An 18,662-nucleotide genomic window follows, 5' to 3' on the forward strand; every position below is an offset into this window, starting at 1 on the left:
TCACATTATTCCCAGAGGACTAAAAGAAAGACCTCCGCGCAGGCTGTCCAGGCGGTGCCCGCAAAGGCGCTGGGCTGCCATCCGCTGCCCGCGGAAGGGGCGCCCCGTAACGCCCTCCAAGGCCGGCGGCGGGGCGAGCGGCGGCCCCGGCCCGAGGAAGTCAAGATGCCCGGTTGATTCCGCCGGGTCCCGGGCGAGGCCTTCGAGGGGGGCGCGCGCGCTCCCCGGGACGCCGCCCAGCGCCCCGCCCCCGCGCGAGCTTGGCCGCACCCACTTCCCCCGGGAGGCGCCCCCGCCGCCGTCGCCGCCGCCGGGGCTGACGTCACGAGGCACCCAGCCGCCGGCGCCCCGCGGTGCGCGCCCCGCGCGGGGACCCGCCGCCCTCGCCGCGCCGACACCCGGACGCGCCGCGCGCGCGCGCGCCCGTCCCCGCCCGCCAGCGCGGCCGAACATGGCGAGCCCGGCGCCTCCGGAGCACGCCGCGGAGGGATGCCCGGCCCCGGCTGCCGCGGAGCCGCCCCGGGCTCCCCCCGAGGAGCAGGGAGAGGAGGCGCGGGAGGAAGGGGCGGTGGCGGTCGTCGCGGGGCGACAGGTGGAGGAGGCCGCCGGCGGGGTGGCCGCCGCCGTGACCTGGCTGCTGGGGGAGCCGGTGCTGTGGCTGGGCTGCCGCGCGGACGAGCTCCTGAGCTGGAAGAGGCCGCTGCGCAGCCTGCTCGGCTTCGTCGCGGCCAACCTGCTGTTCTGGTGAGAGCTCGGGCTGGGTGGGGACGCCCAGGAGGGCAGGTGACCTTGGGGCGCCCGGGAGCGGGCAGAGGGGGCGCCCCGGGCGCGGTGTGTGTGTGTGTGTGGGGGGGGGGGGTTGTGCACGCTGAACCCTGCGACGGAAGTGTCCGCCCTGCCCCACTTTCGGGGCCACCTTTCTCGAACAGGTAGACACACACACCAACTTTCCTGCAGAAGCGCTTCGCTACAAACACAGTTGTCACCCTCCGTGTGTGTATCCACCCTGGCGAGGGAGGCGGTCGGCTGGCCCGCAAGCACCTGTACCTACAGGTGTGCCGAGCGTGCCCGGAAACTTGGGCCTTTGCTTTCAAAAACTCACGGGTTTTCACCTGCTTGCCAAAACCATGCCAGTGCAAACGTGCTTGAACTTGTATTCGCTCTCGCACCCCGAGCAGGCGTGTGGACCAGCTTAGGTACACGCTCAAGACTGCGCCGCCCTCATCAGCCACCTGATAGGCACTGAATGATTTGTTTTTCCATTCCCTGGAGGGTTGGGTTTACTCTCTTAATTCCCTGATGAGAAAACAGGAGGCAAACAGGTGGATTAGGTACATCACCCCCTCCCCCCGCCACCCAGGTGTGCACAGTGTGGAAAACAGTCGTATTTTCAGGTGAAGTACAGATAGAATACACAGGAATGTTCTCGGAAAAGCCCCTGATCAACAGGTTTGTCTCTCCAAAAAGAGCCCTTCACCAGTAAGGACAGGGAAAGTGTCTCACTCCTTCACCGAAGGACGTGCCGTTCCTCTGTTACCAGTCTGATGGGGGGTGGAGAAAAGCGTTCTTTGTTTGCAACTGTGTCCTCATAACAAGCATGATCCACACCAGTGCAGGATAAGCAGGGGTTTGGCAGGAGATACCTTGTTACAGGACACAGATTTCTTAACCTTAAAGTTAGGATATAAAGTAACCAAAACATACACAGTCTGCCATTTTCTTTGTTAACCAGAGCAACTTGAAGATTTCTCTACTGATCTGTACCAGTCCTGGTTTCCCCTTAAAATGAGCGATATCTTACCAGGGTCCTTGAATGTGAATTTACTTTGGGTATCCTAGCTGTGTGTGTTTCTACTGTTTATTCCAAATTTCTTTATCCTGTTATAAAGTTTTGTAAGGCCTCAAATAAGGAGGATATGTTGTATTATGCTACACGGAGCCACAGTCAAATAATCTCAGGGCTGTGTTTCCCTCATTTTTCAAATTGTACTTATTTATTATTAAAAAATAAGTTAATAGCCTCGTAGTTCAGACGTTTAAAGGTACAAAATGATACACATTTCGAGGTTGTCTTTGCTATGCCTGTCTCTGGCTACCCAGTTTTCTCTCAGAGGCAACCAAGGATACAGTTTCCTCTGTAGCTTTCCAGATTGTGCATGTTTTAGCAAATAGGCAATATTCTACACAAATTGTGAGATACTATTTGGGCTATTCCTCTTCTCCTATGTCTTGGCAATCACTTATTCTTTTTCAACTGCATAGGATTCTATCATTAGGATGCTACAAATTATTTAACCTGTCTCCTAATGGACCAAGATAATTTCCAAACTTCTGCTATTTTAGTGTTAGAGCTAATGGCCTCTGACACGCATGATTCTGCATGTGTGAAAGCATTTCTGTAGGAAAGAGTCCCAGAAGTTTAATTTTTGGGTCCAAGAGAATGTGCATGTGTAATTTTGATGGATATCATTGTAGAATGTCCTTGGAATTCTATTAAACTCCAGCCAGCAATATGGGTGACTGCCTGTTCCTCTCTAATTTTGCAAACAGTGTTATACCAAACTTTTTGATCTTAAAAAGCAGGTAGGTGAAACAGCGTGTCCCAATTTGGCATTAAGTTGCATTTCTCTGGGATTGAGCAGTTTTTCTCATGTTCAAGATCCATTATAATTATCTTTTCTTTGCATTATCTATTTATATATTTATAAATATATATTTTTTGTATATATATATATATATATATATATATATATATATATATATATTTTGTCCATATTTTTAGTTGTGCTATTGGGCTTTTTCCTATTGATTTGTAGGAACTCTTTATATTAACAACTTTAGCCTAATGAGTGTAAGTTGTAAACATTTTTTTCTGATATATTTTTAATAACAGCCATTAAAGAGAATGTTTTTTGCATAAAGTAATTGAAAGGCATATTTGGTGTTATTTTGGAGTGATGTCTTCCATCCATTAAAAGCGATATTCAAGTAAGCTCTGTGCCCAGCGTGGGGCTTGAACTCATGACCCTGAGATGAAGAGTTGCATGCTTTACCTACCAAGCCAGTCAGGCACCCCCATCTATTTTTATGAGTCTGATGGACAGGTAAACAGTGGCCAGGCATTCAGTCCAATTACAGCTTTCTGCTTCTCTGTTTTATTTCTTCTCCTGTTTGCATTATCTACATTCTGTGCATGTTTTCTTTGACAGAAAGATAATTGTCCTGCTTTTTAAATTCTTAAATACTTACTAATTGCAATTTCTGACCCATTTATTAATTTCATTAAACTGTTGGTGTTTTATCCCCCTCTGTTGCTTTTGGGGTTAAAACAATTTTCACAGTCACCGTATTCTTTAAATAGTGTGCTGATCAAGTGGTCTTAAATTATGTGATGCTCTAACATTCTGTGTCCTGGGGACTCTCAAATTTGGTATTTTTCATGAGAAAAACAGATCAGCATTCAAAGTAAGGAACCCTGATCTTAAGCGATGGTGATGATGTTTTCTCTTTAATTGGTGTTATTTCATTTTTGTGGAAGTTCACTTTTTAAAAATATTTTTTTTTGAATGCTTTGGTACTTGATGTGAGCTGTAGCTTTCATGATTTTGAGTTTGGGCTCAAAAGCGCTAACATTTTTTTTTTTTTTTTTTAATTTTTTTTTTTCAACGTTTTTTATTTATTTTTGGGACAGAGAGAGACAGAGCATGAACAGGGGAGAGGCAGAGAGAGAGGGAGACGCAGAATCGGAAACAGGCTCCAGGCTCCGAGCCATCAGCCCAGAGCCTGACGCGGGGCTCGAACTCACGGACCGCGAGATCGTGACCTGGCTGAAGTCGGACGCTTAACCGACTGCGCCACCCAGGCGCCCCAAAAGCTCTAACATTTTTTACCTGCGTGTGTAAAATCTGCGAGATTTTCGTGCTGTGAACCAGGAGCACAAAGTCTGAGAGATGCCTGTAACCAATGGGTATAACAGAAAGTTGCGTGAAGGAAGCGTAAGAGAAGAATCAGAAAGAGGATAGTTCATTTGATGGAGTTTGGGGGGAGTGACAGCAGTGAAGAGCTTGTGGCTCTTCATAAGGCCGTCATGCTTGAACGAGACCCCGACGGACAGGAATGATTGGGGTAGATCTAACATACGGGCACAAGCATTCCAACCTTAAGAACTTGTACTTCGTGTTTTCATGCAGTCACACAGTGGTTGGTAGAGAAAATAAGGAGATGAGACTGGCTAGTTGTTTGGGACACATGTTTGGGGGCGGTGGTCACCTCGAATGTCAGACCATGTGTTTGAACTTGTTTTTTTCTATAGACAATGGGGACCCCCCCCCCAAAAAGTCAAAGTGTCCATGAATATGTTAACGGGTAAGTAAATTTTGGTACATGTTTTCCTATCATAAAAGACTGGATCACAATGAACATAAACTACAGCTATAGGCGACAATATAGATGAATTTTACAAACATCACTTTGGTCAGAAGAATCACACAATACATGTAGGACGATCCAGTTTCTTGAAAGTTTTAGAACGTGCAAAACTACACAGTATTGATTAGGGCCATGCACATAGGAGATTAGAAAGACACTCTTATCCCTAAAATCAACAAAATGTTTATGCCTGGGAAGAGTGAGAAGGTATGACCACAGAGGGACACATAGAAAGTTCTGGGGCACAGGCAGTGTTTTATTTTTTGACTCAGGTGGTAGTTACATGGCATTAAAATTCTAATTATTTTAAACCTGTGCATGTGTTCTCATCTATGATGTATTTTATGAAAAATGCTCGAATGCTAAATAATGCTTAAGAAATGGTATGCTCTCACGGCTCAGAGGAGCTTGATAAAATGTAGACCCCATATAGTGCCTGTCTCGAGAAGCAGGATTTCCACAACCTGAAATAGATTGGGCACCAGCCCAGTAGTCTCAGGGCTGGGTCTTCCTCATTTTACCAACAGAGGACATGTTTTTGAAATTGTCTCTCTTAATTTTAAATTTTATTTATTTTAAGAAAACGCTAATACCGCTGCACAGTTCAAAAGTTTAAAAGTACAAAAGGCTAAACAGCCTGGAGATCTCTTTCCCACGCCTGTCCCTGGCTACCCAGTTTCCTCGCAGAGGCAATCAAGGACACCACTTTTCTTTTAAATATAATTTATCGTCAAATTGGCTAATATGCGGTATGCAGTGTGCTCTTGGGTTTTGGGGTAGATTCCCATGATTTCTTGCTTCCATACAACACCCAGTGCTCATCCCAACAAGTGTCCTTCTCAATGCCCACCACCCATTTTCCACTCTCCCTTACCCTCCCCCCCCCCCCATCAACCCTCAGTTCTCTGTATTTAACAGTCTCTTATGGTTTCCCTCCCTTTCTCTCTGTAACCTTTTTTCCCCCTTCTCTTCCCCAATGGTTTTCTGTTAAGTTTCTCAAGATCCACATGTGAGTGAAAACATATGACATCTGACCTTCTCTGACTTATTTCACTCAGCATAAATTACTCTCCAGTTCCATCCACGTTGCTGCAAATGGCAGGATTTCATTTTTCTCGTTGCCAAGTAGTATTCCATTGTATATAGAAACCACATTTTCTTTATCCATTCATCAGTTGATGGACATTTAGGTTCTTTCCATAATTTGGCTATTGTTGAAAGCGCTGCTATAAACATTGGGGGTACATGTGTCCCTATGCATCAGCACTCCTGTATCCTTTGGGTAAATTCCCAGCAGTGCTATTGCTGGGTCATAGGGTAGATCTATTTTTAACTTTTTGAGGAACCTCCACACTGTTTTCCAGAGAGGCTGCACTGGTTTGCATTCCCACCAACAGTGCAAGAGGGTTCCCGTTTCTCCACATCCTCGCCAGCATCTATAGTCCCCTGATTTGTTCATTTTAGCCACTCTGACCAGCGTGAGGTGGTATCTCAGCGTGGTTTTGATTTGTGTTTCCCTGATGATGAGTGACATTGAACATCTTTTCATATGTCTGTTGGCCATCTGAACATCTTTGGAAAAGTGTCTATTCATGTCTTCCCATTTCTTCACTGGATTATTTGTTTCTTGGGTGTCGAGTTTGGTAAGTTCTTTATAGATTTTGGATACTTTATCTGATATGTCATTTGCAATTATCTTTTCCCATTCTGTCAGTTGCCTTTTAGTTTTGTTGATTATTTCCTTTGCAGCGCAGAAACTTTTTATCTTGATGAGGTCCCAATAGTTCATTTTTGCTTTTAATTCCCTTGCCTTTGGAGATGTGTCCAGCAAGAAATTGCTGTAGCTGAGGTCAAAGAGGTTGTTGCCTGCTTTCTCCCCTAGGGTTTTGATGGTTTCCTGTCTCACTCACATTTAGGTCTTTCATCCATTTTGAGTTTATTTTTGTGTATGGTGTAAGAAAGTGGTCTAGTTTCATTCTTCTGCATGCTGCTGAAGGACACCACTTTTAAGCACAACATAAAATAGAATGAACACAATAAAGCAGAAAATACCCATTTTTTTGTTTTAAAAATTAACTTTTTTGCAGTATACTGTCATCAATAAAATGCACACGCTTCCAGTGTACAGCCAGATGTATATGCTTGTGTATGCACATACAGCAGTCAAGATCTAGAACATTCCACGGCACCTGGGTGGCTCTGTCAGTTGAGCGTCCATCTTCGGCTCAGGTCATGATCTCGCAGTTTGTGAGTTCGAGCCCCACATCAGGTTCTTTGCTGTCAGCGCAGGGCCCACTTTGGATCCTCTGCCCCCCTTTCTTTGCCCCTCCCCTGCTTCCATTCGCCCCCAAATAAACATTTTTTTAAAAAAATATCTAGAACACTCCATCAATCCAAAAGATTTCTCTGATTCCCTTTCCGGTCAGTACCTACTTCTGGGGATTGATCTGCTTTATGTCACCATAGATTAGAGTTATCTTCCGTAAAGTTTCATGTAAATGATACAATATAATATGATGTCTTTGTTTGGCTTTGTTTCCTCGGTGTGAAGTTTTGAGATCCATCCCTGTTGTGTTTTTGGTTTTTTTCCTTTTTATTGTTGCCCGGTATCCACTTAAGGTATTTGCCACAATTTGTCTGAACATTCGCTAGTCGATGTTCATTTGGGGTCTTTTCAGGGTTGGCTATTATGAATAAAACTGGAGGGGTGCCTGGGTGGCTCAGTCGGTAAAGCGTCTGACTTTGGCTCAGGTCATGATCTCCTGGTTTGTGAGTTCAAGCCCCACATCAGGCTCTGTGCTGACAGCTCAGCCTGTAGCCTGCTTCAGGGTCCCCCTCTCTCTTCCCCTTCCATGCTCATGCTCTGTCTCTCAATAATAAACATAAACATTTTTTTTATGTTTATTTATTTTTGAGACAGAGAGAGACAGAGCATGAATGGGGGAGGGGCAGAGAGAGAGGGAGACACAGAATCGGAAGCAGGCTCCAGGCTCCAAGCCATCAGCGCAGAGCCCGACGCGGGGCTCAAACTCACGGACTGCGAGATCGTGACCTGAGCTGAGGTCGGACGCTCAACCGATTGAGCCACCCAGGCGCCCCAACATAAAATTTTTTTTAAAAAACTGGTAAAAAAATTCGGGTCCAGATCTTTGTGTGAAATGTCTGTTTTCAGTGAGAACAGGGGCAAGGTCTGACCCGTGTCTTGCGTGGCTATGTAGCAGTTGCCTTGGATAGTTCAGCGATGGGACCAAAAACCCATCTTCTTCACTTCCTTGCTGGAAGTGCTGAAATTGAATGCCTTACAATGCGGCCATCCTCTTGAGGCACATTCTACCTCTGCAGCCTAGAAAGCCACCCTGATGTGATTTCATTTTGAACCCACGGTTGGAGCCCATGACATACAGAACAGTCCCTGCACAGGCCGTTTTCCTCAGGGCCTCTGGCGTTGCGTGGTGACATTCCCTTCCATTTCTGGAAATAGTAAAACTGTGAGAAAGGGATTTGCTTGAGGGGACTACGCTAGGGTATACCTGGCAAGAGGCACATGGGACTCTGCCTTTTGGGTTTTCTCAGGCCAGGCGTCTGTGCTGTCTAGAATGCCCGGGACCCACTGAGAGCCCTGGCAGCACTGTCCTCAAGAGTTGGTTTGGAAGGTTGCAAAGTCCAACTCCCACTTGCTTCCAAGAGCCCCCCTGTCCCGTCGCTGATGGGTTCTTCCAGCCTGCATCGGGGTCGTGCCCTCTCAGAGAGTTGTCTCTGACCGGCATCATCAAGGGCGTCACCTGGGCACTTGTTAGAGACAAAGATTATGGGCTCGACTCCACACCTACTGAACCAGAATCCCTGGAGGTGGGACCAAAACATCTGAATTTTCTCCAGCTCCTCAAATGACTCTGTACACACTCACGTTTGAGAATCACTGCATTTGAGCACTTTCCCGGATCACAAGCCCTCTTGTCCATGAGGCAGCATTTCCATTGGCGGCAACTCTAAGTGAATATTTTCCTTATAATGAGTTGAGTCAACCTACCTTTTGATTACTTCTGCAGATGCCCAAGATCCACACCCCCCCTTTCTAGAGTAGTCCTTTGTTGCAAGCCGCATTCTCTTCTTACTCCTACCGAGGCTTTTTTCTCCCAACTGAGAAATTCTGGGCTCCTTCCCTCACTGTTTTCCAGACTCTTCTGGCCATGCTTCAGTTTATCTGTATTCCTCCTGAATGCAACATTCCTGAGATGGTCTGAGCAGTGTGTACCAACCCCCCCCCCCGCCCGACAGCCTCCTTCTATTCACATAGCCTGAGACAAGAATTTCTTTATTCTAATTGATAGTAACCCCCTTTGGCAGCAACTATTATTGACAATTGTTAGATTCTCGTATATATATGTGTGTATATATATATATATATATATACACACACACGTATACATATATATATGTATATATATATATATGACTATACAGTTATAGTTTGTCAAACTATAACTACCAAAATTAAGGACATTCACATTTAGCACTTTATTTAAATCTTAGAGCAACTCGACGAGGGAGGTACTGTTCTCTTTTTACACAGGAGGAAACAGGCTCATAGGAGTTTAACTGAATTATCAAGGATGACTTTGACCTGTGCTATTCAATAGAATGTTTGCAGCGATGGAAATATTCTGCATTTGTGCTGCCTGGTGTGGTAGCCTCTTGTGACGGTTGAGCATGTGAAATGTGGCTAGTTTGACTCAAGAACTGTAATTTTATTTCACTTAAATTTAAATAGCCGCATATGGTTAGTGGCTACCATATTGAATAGCATAAGCCTAGACCATAGTCATGAAGCCATGCCCTCTCTCCACCAATTTAGTATTGTTTTGGTTTGTGTTTTCTTTTACTGTGTTACTGTAGAGAGTAATAGAAGATTGTGGGAGCCGACAATTAGGCCTTCCATTTTATAATATTACAGACTTAATGATTTCACCATAGGGCAAAAATAACCGTGTTGGAAGAATGTTGCTTTTAGGAGGGATTTTGTTTAGTCTTAGCTGGTCTAGTTCATGTTCCCCACCTTATCTCTGTTCCACCTGGACAGTCAGCAGCTACAGATGAGTGTCTGCTCCAGGCCTACGTGGTGTGGGCCCAGTGGGTATACGAGAAGCCCCAGGTCTCTGTTTGTCTCTGAGAGTTTACACCCTGGTTTAGGAGGCATGGCTGCTTCAGTGAACTGATTGAAACACTACACCGCAGTTCTGAATTGTATGCCACGGTCTCTAGAGCCTTACAGTTTAGGAATAGCGGAGATCAGGAGGGTTGGAATAGTTAATGAAAGCTCTGCACGAATTATCGTATAGACCTAAAAAGAGAGCTATAATTGTACGCGCAAGAATAACAATCAGGGTTTTCCATGTAGGACAAACCCAGGAATAAATGGGGCCTAAGTACCTGATGCTCTCAGCCTGGGGAGACTCACCTGCCTCACGCTGAGGGTCCATCCTGGGGAACACGAATAAAAATTATTATTCTTGATGCCTGGAACCAGCGTGGGATCGGAAACATTGTTAGACGTTCAAAAGGTGTGGTGAACTGAGCTGAACTAGAGAGTATTCCCCAAGCTTAGATAGGGTGGGGCTAGTTTAAGAGAGGCCTTGCAAAATAGAAGAGGCTTCAGTTCCCTGAAAATAGTCATGGACTTTTTTGTATTCAGCATTTAGCAAACGTTTCTTGAGTGGTGGTCTCATGTGCTTTTTATTAGACCCAGCGGCCCCTCGTGAGATCCCGTGTGAGGCTGTTTTCTCAGACTTTAGTACGCTAGCACCGGGAACTTGGGGTTGAGGACTTAAGAAATGGGGCTGGTTTAACCAGATTGATACTCCTCCTAGAAACCCCATCAGGGTTTCCTCTTTAATAACTACACACCTCGTCTTTAGTCATTTTGCACAATTTTATGCGTATGCTATTTGAGCGATAACTTTACCTCAGGTTCTTTCTGCTACTCTCCTTTTTCCCTTTTATCCTGTTGTGCACGACTGTTTTTAAATTGCTGGGTTGATCCAAATGAGTACAAATAAATGAGGTGTATCATTATTACTAGCCGCTGGGAATGCAGTGATGATTAAGACACATTCTGACCCCTGGTGTGAGAAACAGATTAGTAAGGAAACAATTCTTTTTTTATTTTTTTTTAATGTTTTATTTATTTTTGAGACAGGGAGAGACAGAGCATGAACAGGGGAGGGCCAGAGAGAGGGAGACACAGAATCTGAAACAGGCTCCAGGCTCTGAGAGGTCAGCACAGAGCCCAACGTGGGGCTCGAACTCACGAACCGCGAGATCATGACCTGAGCCGAAGTCGGCCGCTTAACCGACTGAGCCACCCAGGCGCCCCAGTAAGGAAACAATTCTAATGCAAGGTTACGCTGTGCACACTGAGGTAGCACACATGGGCCAGGAAGAAGCAACAGAAAGAACTTCCTTGAATCCTGAATGAGGGGGTCTGGGGCCGGGGCAGGAGGCAGGATGGTCAGTACCTAAAAAGTCAAAGAGAACTAATACCTATCGAAGAACTCTTAGGTACTAGATACTAGGTTAATTCATGGGAGCTTGAACGGGGCATACAGTGGCACTCATCTGGACCATATCTAACAAGCAGTTTCCATCTATTACTCTAATGTAAATACCATCATGTTGGACCCTTTCTTCCAAAACCTCCACGCAAAAATTCAACAAATATTTGTCGACCGCCACTGTTTTAGGTGCTGGAGATGTAAGAGTGGACACAAAATATGTACACATAGGGCTCCCTTTTTCACGGAGCTTGTACTCCAGTGGTGGGAATAGCAGAAGAAAGGCAACAAATACTCAAAAATGCTAGAAGAAGCTGGACACTATGGAGAAAACTGAAGCAGGGACAAGGAGTGACAAGGAGGTGCTACTTGGCTGAAGCGGTCAGTGCGGGCATCTCAGAGGAATGACCTCGAACAGACACCTGAAGAACGAGTCCGGGAATGATCCAGGCAGCTCCCTTTCTGGTGGAATGTTCCAGACAGAGGAAATGGTGTGTGCCAAGGCCCTGAGGGAGGTGGACTTGAGGTGTTAGCAGAAAAGCAAGGAGCCCCCTGTGGTGGGAGCTGGGTGAGCAGTGGGGAGACACCACTGGTTTGGCGTGAACTCGGTGCTGCAGCTGTGCCAGATTCTGCGTTTTGGCTTTTCCTGAGCCCTCCTGGACGAAGGAGGGGAGCGAGAGCCTGGGGCCCGAGGCTAGTGAGGAGTTTCACCGAAGCACGTGGTGGTGAGGAGAGGCGGTGGGGGTGGGGGGGAGAAGATGGCTTCGGGGGGACTCTGGAGGTATAATCCGGGGGACTGAGTGGTCTGGGGGTGGGAAGAAAGTGGTAGAGGACCGGCGGGCCTGCGAGGGTAGGTGAGGAGGGGCTGGCATGAACCAGTATCAGGGACCCTGAGGTTCAGCGGGTTGGGGCCATGGGGGAAGAGGGTGACGTCAGTTTTGGGATGTTAAATTGGTTGTGCCTTTGGGCCACCACATGAAGTCCAAGTAAGTCCCTGTGGGGTTCGCTCCATGGGCTGATGCTCGGGGGACAGAAGGTCGCAGTACAGATTTGGGTGTGTGGGGGTGCAGGCTTGGGTAGTTGGGAATTCCCAGGGGGAGCACTTGCTGGGTAACGAGAGGAGGGCCTGGAGGACAGTGTTGAGGAAACTGTCACTAGCGAGGTGGGTGCCCAAAAGGAGCCCCGTTCGCAGGAGCGTTGGGACACGGCGGGGCCCAGAGGGAGGTGCCGGGCAGATAACCGTCCAGGTCATTCCGTGTGCAAGTGCTCCCTCTTGGCCCCGGTGGGACCCGTGTCTGCAGGAGCCTGGCCTTCAAGTCACAGCAGAAGGGACTGATTCTCTCTTCTGTCCTCCTGGCCGTGCCTTCCTGGCCACTTTGCAACTTGGCTGGCTCCCGACTTGGCCAAGAGTTTGAGCAGTTCCAGAAATTCCCACTCTCGAATGTCGGGCTTTCGTGCCTGTGGAGATAACCTGTGTGAATGTCAGAAGCTGCACGTTAGCTGTTTCTGTTTGCACTCTTGTAGAGTCCTACCCCTGTCCCCTCCATGAGACGCCTGGGCGGGTTCTCCCAAGGACACTGGGATTTGTGGGGCTGGAGGCAGTAGGAAGGAAGGTTGATGACATGGGGCAGGAAAAGTGACACAGGGGGTCTGGGGAAGCCCCGGGGGGCTGGGCTTGGAAGGACACCTCTTCCTGTGATGCCTGAGGACAATGGGCAAGGTGGACAGGCCTGGACTGGAGGTGGCCAGGGGCAGTGTGCAGTGGGGGCCGATTTCCCTTTGAAGGAGGAGGAGGAACTATTGAAGACATTGATGGAGTGTGAGGCTGGCTAGAGCTTTCGTGGGGAAGGATATCAGGAAATCACAAATGATTGTGTTTGGGGGAGATAGATGCTCAATTGCATTGTTTTCCTGGCTTTATTTATGTTTGGCGTTTTTTTGGTGAATTTATTTTTATCAGATTCCTGTGTTTTCATCTTTGCCCCTTTTTTCAAGGTGCAGTATTAATTAAATTTTTTAATGTTGATTTATTTTTGAAGGAGAGGGAGAGACAGAGTGTGAGCAGGGGAGGGGCAGAGAGAGGGAGACACAGAATCCCAAGCAGCCTCTGAGCTGTCAGCACAGAGCCTGATGCGGGACTCGAACTCACAGACCCTGAGATCATGACCTGTACTGGAGTTGGATGCTTAACCAACTGAGCCACCTAGGCGCCCCCTAGGGTGCATTTTTTAAAATGAAATAGTACCAAATTTAGCAATATGGTCACCCCACATTACTAATGTGTAATTAGTAATGTGTATTAGTTTAACAGGAAGTATTTTGAGGGATATTTTCCATTTGCTTAAAGAAGTGAGATCATGGTATCCTTATATCATTGAAGACATGCTTTTGTTATTTTTTTAATTTTATTTTTAGAGGGAGCATACTTGAACAGGGGAGAGGGGTGGGGGGCGGGGGAGAGGGAGAAGGAGAAGGAGAGGGAGAGAGAATCCCATGCAGGCTTCATGCTCAGCATGGAGCCTGATGCAGGGCTCGATTCCACGACCCTGGGATCATGACAACTGAAATCAAGAGGTGATGCTCATCCAACTGAACCACCCAGGTGCCTCCAGACATGCCTTTAGAAGCATAAAATGCTTAACTATTTTCAAAGATTTTTCTGAAATATTCTCTCTAGTGCTTTTTTTTCTCTACAGATTTCTGTTTATTGGGGAAGGAAATCTTTTTGTCTCGGGAACAAAGGTGGCAATACCCAGGTGAAACACATTGGGCCAGGTATGGCCACTTGCACGGTCCAGATGGAGCCTTGGAACTGGGGAAGGAGCAGGAGCCACCGGCCTACGGGCAGCCAGCTGGCCGAACCTTTCATGGGAAAGATCACCTCAGGTGGAGCAGAGAGTTCACTCCTGCTGTGGCCACCCAGGCTCACTGGGTTTCCAGATAAACCGATCCGGCTACTGTGGAACAAGGCAGGTTTCATTTGACAAATTCTGGTGCACGGTATTGTAGCCTTGAGTGATTTCACTTTGTGATGCCTGCAGTGGTCATTGATTTTAACAGTGACCATTTACTGGACTCTGCTGGGCACTTGATGTGGTTTGTATCTTACTGAATTCTCACACCACCCAGCAAGGGATCATTGCCTCATTTTACAGGAGGGATATTGAGGCTCAGGGCTTTTAAGTCGCTTGCCCCCAGTGTGACCATAAGTGGCAGGGCTGATACCAGCCCTGGTATTTTAACTGGGCTTCTTGTATGTTCTTCCCTCAATAAACTAGACTCTACCACAAGGGGAGGTTGAAATATAAAATGAGACATGATTTTATATGACTTATCCCCCCTGTCTCCAGGACAGAGTTAATTTACTTCTCAAATTAAAACATCAGCTGCCTCCCACATAGCCGGAAATGCCTGCTTTAGGGAAAGAAGTTAATTTATTTTTCCCAGTAACATTTCAGTACCAACCATGGCCTCATCCACAGCTCCACTCGGCCACCTTTGTATTCCATTTGAGGCATGAATTACCAAAACAGGTTGTGCATTTCTCTGAGATGTCAGATGGTCCAGTTTTATCATATTTCATTTCCCTCCTGTGTGTGCCCTCTTGACTCAGGGAGGCTTTCTCTAGGTAAAATGTCAAGTGGACTCTTGCAAATTCTCAGATGGCCACACCACTGATACTGTACCTAAAACATGTACTTTAGAATGTACATCTTGCTTAGTGTTTGGGAAATGATACCTTGTCTTTTTTTTTTTTGTTTATTTTTTTTAATGTTTATTTATTTTTGAGAGAGAGAGAGAGAGAGAGAGAGAGAGAGACAGAGTGCAAGCCGGAGAGGGGCAGAGAGAGAGGGAGACACAGAATCTGAAGCAGGATCCAGGCTCTGAGCTGTCAGCAGAGAGCCCAATGTGGGACGGGAACTCCTGGACCTCGAAATCATGACCTGAGCCGAAGTCAGATGCTCAACCAAATGAGCCACCCAGGCGTCTTTAAGTAGCATTCTGCCATGCCCTGGGTGGGGTTGGGCTGACATTGATGGTGATGTATTTTTTTGTTGTTGTCTATGTTTATTTATTTATTTTGAGAGGGGGAGAGAGAGAGACAGAATCCCAAGTAGGCTGTGCACTGTTGAACTGTGAGATATGACCTCAGCCAAAGTCAGGAGTCGACACTTAACTGACTGAGCCACCCGGGTGTTCCAGATGGTGGTGTCTTTATTTATTTATTTTTAAAAATGTTTTTATTTATTTTTGAGACAGCATGAGCAGGGGAAGGGCAGAGAAAGAGGGAGACACAGAATCTGAAGCAGGCTCCAGGCTCTGAGCTGTCAGCACAGAGCCCGATGCGGGGCTCGAACTCACAGACCCTGAGATCATGACCTGAGTGGAAGTCGGACGCTCAACCCACTGAGCCACCCAGGCACCCTGATGGTGGTATCTTCAATGGAGGAGCATGGGATGAGGTCAGGAGAGCCCAATGTGTCCTGCTTCTCTGGCTCACGTGCAAAGCCTGATGGTCTGCAGCTCTTCTGGGCCCCAGGGCCACCCCTTCCCAGGCTTGTATTTAACTCCTCCGTGAGTCGTCCCGCTGGGTCTTCTGTTAATTTCAGTTGCAGATCTGCCTGTATTTTCCATGGCACCTGCACAACCTGTAGGTATTTTATTTTTCTGTGTGTTTGTTCTAATTCTTAGAAACTTATTAAAACTTTGTTGAATACCCTGCAGGTCAAAGAAAAAACCCTATAATTAAAGAATATGTAGTAATGATGAGAATCATACACATGAAAATCAGGGACCGGCCTCTTTTTTTTTTTTTTTTTTTTTTTGTATACACACCAACATGCTTTCTTTCTCTGATTAATGCCAACAGACTTTTAATAAAAAACAGCAGTCTCTCGCCCTGCCTCTCCCCAGTTCCCAGTCCTGTTTCTCAAGGCAGCTATTGTTAGTTTTCTGCTTTTTAGTTCTGTTTAGGCTTTTCTAAATAAGATCCTTTAAATGCCATTCCTTTTTTTTTCCCTTTACAATTATAAACAATACCTTAAAATTTCTGAAGTGTAATTGACATAGAACATATTAGGTTTAGGTAGTCAACATAACGATTTGATATTTGTATATATTACAAAATGATTACCACAGTGAGCCTGGTTAACATCAGTCACCAAAGTTACATTTTTTTTTAATTTTAATTTGAGAGAGACAGGGAGAGATCTTAAGCGTCTCCATGGTCAGCACAGAGCCTGGCGTGGAGCTCAATCCCACGACGCACGCATCAGGACCTGATCTGAAACCAAGAGTCGGATGCTCAACCGACTGAGCCTCCCAGGTGCCCCACAGATTTTTTTTTTTAAATGCCCTTTCTTGACTCAGCTATCCAAGACATTTTTTGCTCCCACCCCAACCCACATATACACCTTTCCTTCCTCCCTCCACTATCAGGATGCCACAATTTGGGGTTCAGTCACTATGACTGTGCAAGCATTGTTCATCCACGAGTGAAGGGGAATGCCACATTTATAGCTCCTTTCTGGAATAACTTTATTATGCTGTTACTCTCTGTTCGGTCTTTTTAACTCTCCAACATTTCTAGAAAACTCCTTCTGATAAAGGCCAAACGTATCAGGCTGACATTTCAGTTCTCTCTCCAGCAGGAGCCATCCCTGCTGGAGCCCCCACCCTCCCGTTTCAGTCTAGTGTCACTGTGCCCTGGGCCTGCTGTCCCCGTAGGACTTCTGCACGTCACCTGCTCCTTCTCTCCTGGGGTAAAGCCTCTTGTTGCTGGATCCATGCTACAAATGGGGTCAGGGGAAAGTTAGCAGCCTGAATGGGGAGGTCCCATTTCTTCTTGAGGACATTCAAGGTAGTTTAAGATTTTCTCATGTTAATTGTGAGTTCTTCATTTGCTTTTGTTTTTGTTTTTGTTTGTTTTTTCTCTTACTAGATGCTTTCTTGGTGAACTCTTCTGTTGCGAGAGAACACATTGCCCAGCTTAGATCACGAAGGAAGCACATGTTTTGCGAACGTGTGTGCAGAAAGCATCTTCACCCCACCCTTTCAGCTGGTTGCTAGTTTGGCTTGGATTAGAGTTCTGGGTTGGGAACAATTTCCGCTTCCAGTTTTGAAGCCTCAGCTTCCCTGTCTTCTTGCTCCATCCCAGTGTTGCTTTTGAGCAGACGAATGCCTTTCCAACGCCTGGTCTCTCATAGGCGATCTGTGGCTGGCCTGGCTACTGATTTATGGTTTGTGGTGTTTAGGCGAGCGGGTGGCGGGCCGCCCTGCTGTGTAGTGATTGCCCGTGCTTCAGGTCTTGGGGAAAGCCTAAAGCATTTCTTTCCGGCTTTCATACTTTCAGAACTCAGCGTTTGTTTGCCCCGTAAAAGCTGTGGATGACTTTTGTAGTCCTTTCTCTAGGTGGATGGAGTTGCACACAGGGCTTCTGTGTGCGTCCAGTGGGTATTCACTCAGAAAACAGCACGAGTGGGCCCCTGCTCTCCCCGGAGTGGTGCTGGGAGGCTTCCCTGGCTGGATGCTGTAGGCTTTGCTGAGTCAGTCGTCCCCCGGGAGGGATGGGGGCGGGGGGGGGGGGGGAGGAGGGCTGGGTGTCAGGCCTGGCAAGCAGCCTGGCTTTGTGTGAACACATGAGATCCTAGAAGAGGCTGAGCCTAAGAGAACCAAAAGGTGGAGAGAATTCATGCCTTGATCTCCTTAGCACAGCGCTCAAAACAAATATCCCAACCCGGCACAGACCGGAGGCACTGAGTTGAGAGAGTGTCGGTGCTGTTTACATTTTAGATTTGGGCTGGAGCTTAACGCTCCATAGGTGCCAATTCCCGCTTGTCAGCTTCCAAACGGCCACCGTGGCGCTTTTGCCTGTGTTTTGCTCGGCCATGGAGCACTGCAAGAAATGTGCATGCAGAGTGGCAGATTTCAGCCAAAGATGAATGGAATGAATCTATTGGAATCATCTGGGACCCTGAGCCCCCTAGTTCTCTGAAGGTAGCAACCTGTTTTCGGTGTTACAAAGAAGGTGCTCATGCCTATGGTCAAGTGGAAGTAGCTTTGACCCAGTAAGCCACGCTATTTATTTTGTTAGCAGCTAGAGCCTTTCAAAAGCAGGCACCTGTGTAATAAAATCAAAGGGAGAGGATCTTTGCTCCAGTTTAACCACCTCATTGCACAGATGAAGGAACTGAGCCCCAGGGCTCCACCGTGAGCCGGTGACAACGTGACCCATGTCACAGCCTCCTGACCCCTTTTTCTCAAAGCTGTAGGCCACTACGTGTTGAAACCGGGAGCGTGAGGAAACCTGGGAAGGCAAAGTAATAACGCTCCCAAGTGCCAGGATCACCGATGGCGGTTTGCAGGTCGATGTGGAGATTTTGCTCTGTTGATCCAACCATGTCTTTGGGGGCTTGGGAATCTGGAGTGAGTGTGTTGACCGGCCTCCCCGCGATTTGCCAGGACCCTCAGAAGCTCCCGGCAGTGAGCTTCAGACATTTGCTTTAGACTTCATGCTTCTGTCTTTACCCACCACCAGATGAGCTAGAGTTTGTCAAAAGTTGCTTTTGACAAAAGAGAGCTTCCTCTCTCAGTAGTAATGGCTTGCATTCGACTAGGTTTCCCTGAAACAAGGTGTTTAGTATCCAGATAATGGGAAAACAGCCTTCTTTCAAATGATGAGGG

General features: G+C 47.0%; 1 protein-coding gene across 1 annotated transcript in view; it reads left to right on the forward strand.

Annotated features, from left to right (window-relative positions):
- The first annotated feature begins 428 nt into the window (after positions 1 to 428).
- RETREG1 (reticulophagy regulator 1) overlaps positions 429 to 18,662 on the forward strand; it is a 132,105-nt gene continuing 113,871 nt past the window's right edge. Inside the window, exon 1 of the mRNA XM_042997356.1 lies at positions 429 to 744. Within this exon, the coding sequence (XP_042853290.1) occupies positions 452 to 744 (293 nt within the window). The 5' untranslated portion in view covers positions 429 to 451. The remainder of the gene's footprint in view (positions 745 to 18,662) is intronic.

This window comes from Panthera tigris, chromosome A1 (genome assembly GCF_018350195.1).
Source record: "Panthera tigris isolate Pti1 chromosome A1, P.tigris_Pti1_mat1.1, whole genome shotgun sequence".
NCBI classification, from domain to species: Eukaryota; Metazoa; Chordata; class Mammalia; order Carnivora; family Felidae; genus Panthera; species Panthera tigris.